We start from the raw sequence: 14,455 nt of genomic DNA on the forward strand, positions 1-14,455 counted from the left end.
CAGATTCTCCACTTTTCATAAGACTTGAAACTTCCAGACACAGGTTCCGATCGCTGGTTTTAAAGTCGAATGTCCAGAAAATGAAAATATCAGGCTAGTTTGAAGAAGAGGTGGCTCTAGCAGATGCAGGCTTAATAGGCGGAAGCAGGGGATACAAAGGTCTGTTTTGAGGCGGAAGTGATGACAGCGCGGGAAGCTTTGGGTTGGCTTTTTTCGGAAGTGGCGACGGGGGTGGTGGCGGCGGACACGGGTAAATTGGATCATTGTCTCGAATCCAGCAAATGCCTCTTTTGCCTCGTGTGAGGATCGGGTATGTGAATAGTATCTTCAGTCCACGTGGTGACGGAGCAAGTCCCAGACGGAAATACTTCTTGCCACATTCTTCCTGTGGCGGCACGCCTACCATTTCTTCCTCGGTCATATACGGGTGTATTTTTGGCTTTCGTTGACGCCTCAGACACTTAAAGAAACCAAAACAGCCCATTCTTTTTCTTTAGTTATAAATCGTGTCAGTGTTTGTTGATGTTCAGGATATCAATTATGACGTCATACGTAGATACCATAGACTATTATGACGTCATACATTAACTGTAATCTCGTCTTGACGTGATTTGATGTATTGACTGGCTAGACTGGTCCCCTCCCATAGTTCTTTACTCTCCGCTTGGGATGCACTCCGCTCACAATCCGTTTTGATTTGACCATTTTTTATTGCAATGAACAAATTGATTGGGAACAAGTAATAACAACTTATATAATCCGGGACCAAATTGCATCACTTTTTGGAACCAATCGATAATACATGTAGTGTGTGACAAAGTGACGACCAGTCCGTAAGGTGAACAGAATTGTTAAGAAACCTTATTTATCTGGTGTAGTGGATGTAGTGTCTAGACTATGGTCATCCATTTGTACACTTTTGGATATGGATATAGCATTAGGATACGCCGAACGGTGACCCTAGCTATAGGCATGCGGCAAAAGTATCCCCAGGTTTCAAGGATCTTCGGCCACCGTATACACTCTATAGAACGGGAACGAGGAACAGACCACAGAAAGTGACGCTATAGAAATTCAAATTTCTGTTAGCTTGAAAATGTTTGACAATGGTTGAGATTATCTCCTACATGGCTATGTGCGGACCTTTTGCTTGATTCTTCCACGGACTTATATATTTAAGAAATAATTAACGATGATTCGTGTATTGTTGCAGGATATACAACGAGGACGAGGATATTTTGCAATTCAATTAATAACGAAGGCCGCAGGTCTGAGTTATTAATTAAAATTGCAAAATATCCGAGACCGAGTTGTATATCCTGCAACAATACACGAGTCAAAGTTGATTATTTCTATTCTACCATGTACTGTTTAGTTCTAAGATCTACCTCTTTCTAATAGAAAAACGGCAATGAAAACCCGGGAAATGTGTCGCGACATGGCTGTTACAATTCACAAGAAACGATAAGGCGCGCGTGCTAATTAATATTCAAAAGCTGACGTCAATTCCAAGCCGTTTCGATAACTTTTGGGGATGTCGGTAAGCAATTCATGTAGAAATGCTCTCCAAAGGTTGCCTGTGGAAATATACCTTACAACATATTGTTAAGCAAAGTCTGCTCTGGGTGGATAGAAATTAACAATCTGCTAAAATTTCTCTGTTGTAAAATACACGGTCTCCGACGTTCAAACGTTTTGGCGCCGCCATGCTTGTTTACAAATGCACGATTTCGGAGGGGAAAGATTGTAACAGCCGTGACTCACGAGCGTGTATTATTGACACGAACGTATATTATTGGAAAATAATACATGGTTTTAAACCAACCAAAACTGTCGTTGCATAGCATAAATGGTAGAAATGTCTGTAATAGTTCCAATCAACTTAATGTTGAACTAAGACGATGCAGAAATATGAATAGTGTACGCACGCATCCACAAAGACATAGCGTCATTCTCTTTAATTTCGCTGCTCTATCTGGTTCCCCCCCACAGATTTTGGAGGGGGCCATTCTACATACACACTACAACTAACATACACACCCTAATCTTCCTCCGTATCCCATCCATCCATCTCTGCCCCCTTGCGTCACGGGACGATGGAACAGATCAAGATATGGTTTTAATCAGATCTGCACAAGTAAGGTTGCTAAGTTCAGTACAGAGAACTCCAGAGATTGAACTCCAATATACACTGAAGTGAGCTCCAGTTCAGAATGTTGTGAACTCCAGTCTACAATGTCGCGAACTCAATTGTCCAATGTTGTAAACTCCGTTGTACAATGATGTGAACACCATTGTACAATGCTGTGAACTTCGGTGTACAATGTTGTGAACTCCGTTGTACAATGTTATGAACTTGTACAATGTGAACTCTCGTGCACAATATTATGAACTCCGTTGTACAATGCTGTGAACTCCGTTGTACAATGTTGTGAACTCCAGTGTACGATGTTGTGAACTCCAGTGTACGATGTTGTGAACTCCGTTGTACAATGTTGTGAACTCCAGTGTACAATGTTGTGAACTCCGTTGTACAATGTTGTTAACTCCGTTGTACAATGTTGTGAACTCCAGTGTACAATGTTGTGAACTCCGTTGTACAATGCTGTGAACTCCAGTGTACAATGCTGTGAACTCCGTTGTACAATGCTGTGAACTCCGTTGTACAATGCTGTGAACTCCGTTGTACAATGTTGTGAACTCCGTTGTACAATGCTGTGAACTCCAGTGAACAATGCTGTGAACTCCAGTGTACAATGTTGTGAACTCCGTTGTACAATGCTGTGAACTCCGTTGTACAATGCTGTGAACTCCAGTGTACAATATTATGAACTCCGTTGTACAATGCTGTGAACTCCGTTGTACAATGTTGTTAACTCCAGTGTACAGTGTTGTGAACTCCGTTGTACGATGTTGTGAACTCCAGTGTACAGTGTTGTGAACTCCAGTGTACAGTGTTGTGAACTCCGTTGTACAATGTTGTTAACTCCGTTGTACAATGTTGTGAACTCCAGTGTACAGTGTTGTGAACTCCGTTGTACAATGTTATGAACTTCGGTGTACAATGTGAACTCTCGTGCACAATATTATGAACTCCGTTGTACAATGCTGTGAACTCCGTTGTACAATGTTGTGAACTCCAGTGTACGATGTTGTGAACTCCGTTGTACAATGTTGTGAACTCCAGTGTACAATGTTGTGAACTCCGTTGTACAATGCTGTAAACTCCAGTGTACAATGCTGTGAACTCCGTTGTACAATGCTGTGAACTCCGTTGTACAATGCTGTGAACTCCGTTGTACAATGCTGTGAACTCCGTTGTACAATGTTGTGAACTCCGTTGTACAATGCTGTGAACTCCAGTGAACCATGTTGTGAACTCCGTTGTACAATGCTGTGAACTCCGTTGTACAGTGTTGTGAACTCCGTTGTACAATGCTGTGAACTCCAGTGTACAATGTTGTGAACTCCGTTGTACAATGTTGTGAACTCCAGTGTACAATGTTGTGAACTCCAGTGTACAATGTTGTGAACTCCAGTGTACAGTGTTGTGAACTCCGTTGTACAATGTTGTGAACTCCAGTGTACAATGTTGTGAACTCCATTGAACAATGTTGTGAACTCCAGTGTACAGTGTTGTGAACTCCAGTGTACAATGTTGAGAACTCCAGTGTACAATGTTGTGAACTCCAGTGTACAGTGTTGTGAACTCCGTTGTAGGGATTTTTATATAAAGTACCCACGTTTGTAAATTAAGCAAGGTTGTAATCCACAACACGAGCTTATGTAATGATAAAACTTTCTGTTTTCAAGGTTATCAAATTGGTTTTATTCCTAGTTGTCCCACATATAAACCATGAAACAAACAGTAATTAAAAGGTAATAAATCTGGGGTATCTCTCCTCATAATGGCAATGCATGTATTTTAAATGGGCAAATTATTTAAATTGATTGAACTGATAAATCTGTATTGCTCTGTGGTCGTCTCCCTTGGACTGGGTGTAAAAGAGATTGAAATAAGCGAAAGCATTAGTCATTTTTACAACAATTTTATACACAATACATTAAATCATCAAACATGTTTATAGTAGTTAAGATGTCATTTACATATGATCAGGGATTTTAAAAAAGAAATCCTCACGGGCCGACTATCACGCACTGCGCTATTGATAACGAGAATGTAGCGCAGCGCTATAAGCTGTGAGTATTTCGATCGTGAGCTCGGAAAACTTCATGAATAAGTTATATCTCGGCTTGTTATATGAGACATTCTACAGTGGTATTTAGTAGAAATATGTGTATATGCAACGGAACGGATGTACAGTGGCGTAGGAAGCGAGGGGGCAAACATATCTTTTTGCCCCCCCCCCCCCCCCCACCCCCCCCGACACACTTTTTGACATCTGAAATCTTAAAAAAGGAAGAAAAAAAACTTACGCATTTTGATATTAATATATCGAAATTTTTTTCTTGAAGGCAACGATAAAAACTTAATCTTGTACATCCGGAACATTCCAACTTTTATACTAGTAAAATCAATCCTCAGACCTGTGTGTCGATCGTCTGCACTAGCCTGATAAGTCAATATTTATATCTTATTAATACGAAATTTTGCTTAGCTTCATCACAAAGATTCGATAAGTTGATGATAATTTGTGAAGTTGATTGATTTCATAATGAGAACAAGAGAGAAACGCAACACGGATGAGATTGCGCGGTTTTAACGTGAACAGAGTTAGACTAATTACCGACAGGTACGAATGCGGAAACACCGTATAACATGAAACGGCACTGGCATCTGTTGTCGACAAATTAGCAGCTTTAGCTTTAGATACACATTCTATCAGATTTGAAAAGTAAGAAAACTGTCAATTATTAAGGAAAAATAAAATAATAAGTTTTTAAAGTGAATATTCTCCCCTTTTCGGAGGAGGTAATTTTTTTTTATATCCATAAAAATCGAAAAAAATCGGCTCGCGCCTTTGACGATCGCATTCTCACTAAATTACTGGACCCCCCCCCCCCCCCCCCCCCTTATTTTGTACTACATGTATTATCATGGGGATGTTGAAATGATATTTATTGGCTAACTTTGCGTAGATGGCATACGATTTGTTGAGTGCGTAAAACCTAAGGTTAAAACAAAATATTGCCCCCTCCCCCCACAGACACTTTTTGACGACTTCCTACGCCACTGATGTAAACTGGAATCAAAATACCATAATAATACGATTTTTCTTCGGAGCCAAATGTCGATGGATAAAAGAACGACGTCAGAAAGACAAATTGAAATCAATATTTTGTATCTTTCGGTGGCAATAGTGTTGACTATACTATAAATCAATATAACAAACTCGATAAAATAATTAACAATATTTAATTATTACGCAAATCATAATCAAAACATAATATACATGTATATAAGTAGATAAAGTCCTGTGATGTCAGTGTCACGCTCTTAAATACAATCGATCGGCATTGTCTTTGACCATTTGTTCATTTCCTTATATGGTAGGTAGCCAATTTCACATCGGTCATTTCCTGGGCGGGTTCCGACCTCTTGGTTTTTGCCAGTTGACGATCTTCCGCTGTTCACGAATGTGTGCGTCAAATTTGAAATTCTTTCATCATTATATCTTTAGTTTTCACCAGTGCCTCGGCAAACAGATTCTCCACTTTTCATAAGACTTGAAACTTCCAGACACAGGTTCCGATCGATGGTTTTAAAGTCGAATGTCCAGAAAATGAAAATATCAGGCTAGTTTGAAGAAGAGGTGGCTCTAGCAGATGAAGGCTTAATAGGCGGAAGCAGGGGATACAAAGGTCTGTTTTGAGGCGGAAGTGATGACAGCGCGGGAAGCTTTGGATTGGCTTTTTTCGGAAGTGGCGACGGGGGTGGTGGTGGCGGACACGGGTAAATTGGATCATTGTCTCGAATCCAGCAAATGCCTCTTTTGCCTCGTGTGAGGATCGGGTATGTGAATAATATCTTCAGTCCACGTGGTGACGGAGCAAGTCCCAGACGGAAATACTTCTTGCCACATTCTTCCTGTGGCGGCACGCCTACCATTTCTTCCTCAGTCATATAAGGATGTATTTTTGGCTTTCGGTGACGCCTCAGACACTTAAAGAAATCAAAACAGCCCATTCTTTTTCTTGAGATATATACCGTGCGAGTGTTTGTTGATGTTCAGAATATCAATTATGACGTCATACGTAGATACCATAGACTATTATGACGTCATACATTAACTGTAATCTCGTCTTGACGTGATTTGATGTATTGACTGGCTAGACTGGTTCCCTCCCATAGTTCTTTACTTGGGATGCGCTCCGCTCAAAATCCGTTTTGATTTAACCGTATTTTAATGAAAAAACAACAATAAATGGATTGGTTACAAGTTATTATAACTTGCATACATATAATCCATGACTAAATTGCATTACGTTTTGGAACCAATCTGTAATATTTTCTGCCAAAGTGAAGTCCAGTCTTTAACGTGAACAGACTTGTTAAGAAACCTAATTGTACCAGCCATCATCACGAATTACTATTAGTATCTGGTGTAGTGGATGTAGTGTCTAGACTATGGTCATCCATTTGTACACATTAAAAACCATTAACGAAAACGGTGATCGAAATATGATTTTACACGTCATTTATAAAATGCTATATTTCCGGTCGTTCGGGTTATAGTGTTCAAAGTTGCTTGATATTACCATGTTTGAGCAATTCAGTATACAATTTGTGTCATGCAGTTTTTGCTGTAAATTTAATTGACATCGTCAAACGTTGTGTCTATCCCACAAAAACTACAGAAAAAAAATACCGGAAAAGACTGGACCTCCTCAAATACACATGCAACAGCCTACCGGATTCGGTCGTAGAGGCACCAAAAAACAAAGACTTTGAAATGCATTTTGGTAGCTACTGAAAATGCCTGAAACTTAATCAATTACAAAAAGTGAACGTTATTATTTTTTCAAGTTTGATATGTATAATTTTGGATATAGATATAGCATTGGGATACGCGGAACGGTGACCCTAGCTATAGGCATGCGGCAAAAGTATCCCCAGGTTTCAAGGATCTTCGGCCACCGTATACACTCTATAGAACGGGAACGAGGAACAGACCACAGGACGTGACGCTATAGAAATTCAAAGTTCTGTCAGCTTGAAAATGTTTAACAATGGTTGAGATTATCTCCTACATGGCTATGTGCGACCTTTTGCTTGATTCTTCCACGGACTTGTATATATGTCTGTAATACTTCCAATCAACTTAATGACTAAGACAATGCAGAAATTGATGGATTATGTACGCACGCATCCACAAAGAAATAACGTCATTCGCTTTAATTTCGCTGCTCTATCTAGTTTCCCCCTTAATCGGAAACAACCACCGGCCTACGGTCAGTACCTTGCAACTACCCAACTCGGATTTCGAACTCGCAACCCAGAGGTGGAGGGCTAGTGATAAAGTGTCGGGACACCTTAACCACCCGGCCACCACGGCCCCTACGTGCCATTATGTAGAATAGTCGAATTTCTGCCGAACGTAAGAAAATAAAATTTGATATCTTGCTAATTAGAATTTCAAACAAAACAGTTTAATCCTGCTCCTGCTAAATATATATCATCCTGTATAAATGAATGTATGTTGTAAAATTATGTAGGGAAAGGGCTTAATATAAGTTTGATAATGTGTGCCCAATTCCTTTGTATATAATAAGATACAATAAAATATGTTTAGATCAAAAAGTCTAAGCGCCATCCTATGTTGTACAATGTTGTTAACTCCAGTGTACAGTGTTGTGAACTCCGTTGTACAATGTTGTGAACTCCGTTGTACAATGTTGTGAACTCCAGTGTACAATGTTGTGAACTCCGTTGTACAATGTTTTGAACTCCAGTGTACAATGTTGTGAACTCCAGTGTACAATGTTGTGAACTCCAGTGTACATTGCTGAGAACTCCAGTGTACAATGTTGTGAACTCCAGTGTACAGTGTTGTGAACTACGTTGTACAATGTTGTGAACTCCAGTGTACAATGTTGTGAACTCCAGTGTACAATGTTATGAACTCCAGTGTACAATGTTGTGAACTCCGTTGTACAATGTTGTGAACTCCGTTGTAGGGATTTTATATAAAGTACCCACGTTTGTAAATTAAGCAAGATTGTAATCCACAACACGAGCTTATGTAATGATAAAACTTTCTGTTCAACTCCAGTTTACACGGTTATCAAGTTGGGTTTATTCCTAGTTGTCCCACATATAATCCATGGAACAAACAGTAATTAAAAGTTAATAAATCTGTGCTCTCTCTCCTTACAATGGCAATAGATGTATTTTAAGTGGGCAAATTATTTAAATTGATTGAACTGACATATCTGTATTGCTCTGGGGTTGTCTCCCTTCGACTGTGTGTAAAAGAGATTGAAATAAGCGAAAGAATGAAGTCATTTTTAAAACAATTTTATACACAATAGATTAAATCATCAAACATATTGTATGATCAGGGATTTTTTGAAAAGAAGTCCTCTCAACGTAAATATATATATATAAAACATGCAAAAAATACAAAAAAAAAAAGAAAATAAAGACCAAATCACGTTACAGTAATTCGATTTATCTGTAATATTCCGTTATCTGAAAAATAATTAAAAACAACAAATACTAAAAAAACTTAACAATCGCTGTCCTTGCTGTTGAAGCTACTTCACTGTTCCTATATAATGTATAAAGTAAAATGTATATACGCATATCATTATATCTAGTCTACAATATCATGTGATATTTGACGAAACAATATATTCATTTATATTCATATATGTATATCAATTCTCGATTATAAAAAAACTACATAAATTGTTCATTGTTCCCTCTATATATTTGCTTTTATCTATAGATATTCGCTGAGTATTTATTTTCGCGCTAAGTATAATGACTGCGATTACAGAAAACAAAATCCCACGAAAATTACCAACTATACAGTAATTCCCTCGATGCTATCGCTATAGGTTGGTTGGTTGGTTTGTAAGTCTCTTCGTTAGGTTTATCGGAACTCTCTGATTACATAATCGGATTGAGTAAATTATGTCTAGAATGTATAATGCTGCCGGATGTCACTCAGTAATTAAATAGGTTCGTGGGTTTGTTTTTGTAAGCTGGGTTTACCACCCCGTGAACAGCTACGGTCATTTTGAGACGGTGTATCCTTGTAGTAGTTGGTGACTACCTCATCTGGTGTCGGTGAGGTGATAGTTGTTGTTCTATCCTGTGCATGATATTTATACAACTATCTACACGAGCATAACTATCAACAGTTCATATTAGGCTACGATTTAAAAATCATGCAGTGTTAAGACGTGTACATGTATGTACATTGTATATTAAAGTTAGTGATACAGCTCCCAGTAAGAATGGCGGCGGCTTCGTCTCAGAAGGTATTTGTCCCCTTTCGAAAGAGCTGTATTTCCGTGTTCCTTTCGAAACTGTTTCGTTTCCAAATAGTTCCGTTCTAATTTTTGTCTTTCGAATTGTCTTTTATCCGGACCCTGCAGACCAGCACACAGACATTCCTCCAACATCTGAGAGTATTTCTCTTGGACAACTGCTATATCTAATTCTCTGGAATATGATATTAAATTTTCTCATTATCAATTGATGTTTTTAGCTATTTCCATTCCAGAAAATAATCACCATAATTTTAATTAATTTATTTACACTCTAAGTTTCTTAAATCAAATTGTAGTACTTTTGCATGAGATTTCAATGTTTACTGCAATATGCAGTAATTCGGTCAGCGTAGGAATACAGCAAGATAGTCCCCCAAATAAATTAACATAACCACCGGTCAACAGGCTGTCACGTAAGCAAATATACAGTTGCAAGCATATCAGACTTTCAATTGTACTATCATACTTTCAGGTGGGGGTAGGGAGAGGAGGTTTTCTAGCTATTCATGATTTTCACGGTTAATTCGTCCACTTTTCTATATAGCCGCACAGAAACTACTTCCTAAGTCATTGCATTTGGTTGATATGCTTACAATTTTGCTTGATTAAAGTTACATAAAGCATCAAGTACCTACATATTGTACAATTTTAACCATGTTTTTTTCTTCATTTAGTGTAATAAAGCATTTCCCATAATGAATCTGAAATTAAGAAGCAATTAGTGAATTGCAGATAATACATTTCTGATCACAGAACTTACCCTTTCATTTTTTCGTAAAGAGGTATGAGGCATTTTGCAGATTCTTCGAGAATACCCATCAAACCACCCATGTCTGATCGTTCCATAAATAGAGACGGGTTTTCTGTGAACATTTTCTTCACCAACTTTTTGTCATAACGGCATTCGACGTGGTAGAGGTGACACATTTCGGTAAGGGTCTTCCTTTGGTTACCCAGTTTTCTTGTCGGTAACTTCTTTTGTATGGCTTCTTTTACCATATATAACGTCTGTCGAAGAGAATAAAACAACTTATAAATATCTATTTTGTTTATATTTAATCAAAATTTTCAAAATTGTTATTACTACTATGTAATTGCTTTACCCCCCCCCCCCCCCCCCCCCCCCGAAAAAAACAAAAACAAGAACAACCAGAAAACAAAACAAAACAACAAAAACAACAAAAAAAAACACAACAATTTTCACTTGTCACTACGCTAAAAGAGTATCGTGACGATTTCAGTTTCCCTCTTGAAAATTTGTCCATTTCTTCATAGTAGTATCCCTGCTTCCTCAACTTATGATGTTTTGCATGTCGACTTTATTTTCAGATACTTGTTCTCAGCACCACGATTTTCGGGATAGAATACAACCGATGGTTTCGATAGATGAAATACTGGGTGATGGAACAATGGAAAGTGTAATAATCGACTTCGTAATCTCATTAAGAGTTACCTAGTAGTCTATTGTGTGACAGAAGTTTGACCTGGTCGATACTGCTTATACGTATATCCGATTTTTCTGTTGTCATCAACGCGGTTACCGCGGTATTACCTGGATTTGAGTTTTAGTTTATCACGGTCCAAACGGTTGGACTGGTTGGACCAGAGTTGTTCGTTTATGGAATAAGGACGAACCTGATGATTTTCTGTTGTCTTCAGACGGGCTTTGACAAAAACGTTTAAGGCCTACACTGACATCTGCAGGTTCGTCAAGATATATGCCAGAAATATAGCATTTAAAAACAGACAAACAGATCTGTTAGTATAAAGGAACATGCCCAAGGATTTACGTGACAGGTTCTGTATGAAGCACTAAACGCTACGCTTTCAGAACACATGGAATTATTCTGATGATACATTAACAAGGATCTCTAACGCGTGTGTCTTTTGTCAATATTTTGCCTTCGTTCTATCAACTTGGCGTTAGAATGACGGTTGCTTTAGATATTATATTCTGTTTTTGTTTGTGTTTTTTGTTTTAAATTTTTTATTCGTATTACTAAAGAACCAATCAGTCTCTAGTGACCAAACTGGGACACCCATATCCCTAGAGAGTAAAAGTGTAACGAGAAAACGACTACACAAACTAAACGTTAATGAAATATTCGAACGGTGGCGGCTGTATTTACCTGTGGGTCGAAAACACCATGAAGAAGAATTCTGTTGGAACGCCAAAGTAACTTGCACTCATTTTCTGGGTGGAACATCACCTATTGTGAAACACGCATGAAAAAAATTTGTTTGTTATATCAGAATAATTGGATCTTCCTTTATGTATACCTTAAACAGTAATATTTCTATTTGCATAACATTTATCGTATAATAAAAGCATAAACAACTTTGTTCATAGTTATTCATTTTGCTTATTTAGAGGTCAGCTGAAGCATGTTATTTAGTAAGTTAGTGGTTTTTAATATTCACTCTTAATGTTCATTGTTTAAACACTTGTAAACATGAAGCATTAAACGTATTTGATAGATAATCATGACTGTTACTCCCCTGTACAAAAAATATACATGGAGAAAACTGTACAAAAAATCATTGTTAATCATTTTGCGACACTTCTGTATCGAAATATTAAAGCTGAGTTTGTGCTCAAACTATTTTGTGTGTCTGTTGTTAATGATGGCAAGATACGCTGTACTGTTTCTTCTGTAAATTCTGGCTGTTGTTAGACCTGAACTTACTGACGTTTATGTTTTGTTAAGCGGGGAAATTAAAATGCCTCTTGTCTATACTAATAAATGAATAAAACTATAAGTAGAATTTGGCGGTAGTCTTATTACCTGTCAGCGAAATATTTTATTTTGACTGTATACTAGTATCTGATAATAGTTCAATTCTTAAACAAATACTTTTTAACAGAAAATCTTGAGAGGACTAGTGTTAATTTATTCGATAATACTTTTGTTTTCCTCTGTCTTTACTAACAAATAACACATGCTAATATGACAATAATCTTATTCGATACATACCTTTATTTCCTCTGTCTTTACTAACATATAACACATGTTAATATGACAATAATCTTATTCGATACATACCTTTATTGGCCTTTCGCTTTCCAGGAGAGTCTTGAAGCTCTTAGTTTGAAGTATAGTTGGATTCCTGAGGACGTCGAAGACAAAGACCCTCCCAGAAACATGACTTATAATAATCAGTGACAATACCATGTTGGATGACTCCTCTGGATTATATCCCGACTCCATTCTGACCCCGATGACATTTTCTTTCAATAGCATACTTAATTCCGTTTGTGCTCTCTCGAGGTCAAATATCAAGCCGAAGTCTGATTGTTTAGAACTCATTTTGATTTCTGAAATAGAAAGTAAGTACATTTTATGTTTCCATTTTTTCATAAAAAACCTGGTTTTTCTTAAAGGCACCATTTCAAAGGGGCGCCATTTGACAATATATTGCCGATTTATTTATAACACTAAATTGGCTTGTTGATACAAAATCAAAATATACATTGAAAGTTCTGTGGATAATAACATTATAATATTGATTTTTATGTCGAAAATTCATTTGTAGGCATAGAATAATGTTAAAAAATGTAATTCCTTATATAATGCATAAATAAGTAAAGAAACAAATAAACAGTACACATTTAAGAATGACATGTACCATTTAGAATATTAAGTTAATTACTTCGAAATAATTTGAATCAGCCGCTTACCTCAATATGCCGTATGAAAAACGTGATTATCTTAATTTCCTCATTTCTCCATTTACAGATGACAGCATTCCTGCTTTTGAACCTATAATGCTTACATAATGTTACTTAAAATGGGATAAAACAAATGAAACATTGTGTTAAAAGACTTTATAACAACATTTCATATTAAGTAACTAAATCCTCGGTATTAAATGAACTTATCATATTTAATAAAACAAACTCATGTTGCTAAGTAACAATCAGATATTCTTTTATTTCAAACTTTTCCGCCTTTTCGGATTCAGTAAATCGTCAGTTTTTAATTTAGGACTAACCTAGTGTCTCCAAAAAATTCTCAATTTCGAAATTATTATTTCGAGGCCATTCATTTGCACAGAAGAAAATTACCGTGGACAAAATTTGTCCTTGCATCAAGTTGTTATTGTAATCCCCAAAAACTGATAAGCGGTTTGTAAAACTTGTTTTGCAGGTTTCTTGTTCATATGTATTTATGTATCAGTGTTCTGTTATACATTTATCATCTTGTGGACTTTTTCAATTAGGTTTTTTTTTCTTTTTGTTTTTTTCTTTATGTTTTTTTTTAGTCGTGATTGATGCTTGTTGAAACGTCGACGAAGTAGAAGACGCATTCTCTTGCGGAACGCATGACCTTATCAGTGTGCTTATTCAGGGTTCTCCGCGCGGGTCTAGACTGGTCGATACGTAGATTTTGTGCCTTACGCCTCCGCTGGAAGATCGCAGACATCGAGGAAATTTAAATCACTACTGAAATGTCCTAATTATTAACAACATTCATTCATACATCGTCCTCAACGAAAGGCTTTAATCCTACATTTTCAAACAAATATTTCGTAGTAATAAGGCAGTGCGAAGGATAGGGCTAAACCAGGAAGAAAGACAGTATTTTTTTAGTCGCATGTTTGACATGGATGTGAGCCATTTACCTCAACAGCTAAAAAATACTCATCACCAATCGCCTAGGGCCTTTTTATTTTAGAAAATAGAAATCTAATTTTAAATTCGACTTGATAATATGCATTCAACATGCACAGTGAGAGAAGGTGAACTGCCAGTGTATATGTAGTTTCGTTTCAGTACATAACTTTCAATAATGAAAGCAATTTGAAACTGGTTTGAAACTTGGTATGATCGCTTCAGTACCTGTTATGTATCGGGATATATGGAATGTTATTTAGCTTCTAAGGAATACAGTCATTTGAACCTTAATATAAAGTAACGAATTATAGACTTTAAAATATTATTCTATTTGTATTTATTGTTAGTTCTATTTGCATTTTATTACAGTTAGGTACA

The 14,455-nt window shown here is 37.0% G+C and overlaps 1 protein-coding gene across 1 annotated transcript; it reads right to left on the bottom strand.

Moving 5' to 3' along the window:
• Nucleotides 1–8,463: 8,463 nt before the first annotated feature.
• On the bottom strand, nucleotides 8,464–14,432 carry LOC117338231. Its single transcript, XM_033899495.1, has 5 exons — nucleotides 13,142–14,432; nucleotides 12,507–12,778; nucleotides 11,592–11,672; nucleotides 10,223–10,470; nucleotides 8,464–9,634 (listed from the first exon to the last, which is right to left on the bottom strand). Exons 2-5 carry the CDS (start codon nucleotides 12,768–12,770, stop codon nucleotides 9,403–9,405), a joined length of 825 nt encoding a protein of 274 aa, XP_033755386.1. The 5' UTR covers nucleotides 12,771–12,778; nucleotides 13,142–14,432; the 3' UTR covers nucleotides 8,464–9,402.
• Between the last annotated feature and the right edge of the window lie 23 nt (nucleotides 14,433–14,455).

Source organism: Pecten maximus, chromosome 11, assembly GCF_902652985.1.
Source record: "Pecten maximus chromosome 11, xPecMax1.1, whole genome shotgun sequence".
In the NCBI taxonomy this organism is placed as follows: Eukaryota; Metazoa; Mollusca; class Bivalvia; order Pectinida; family Pectinidae; genus Pecten; species Pecten maximus.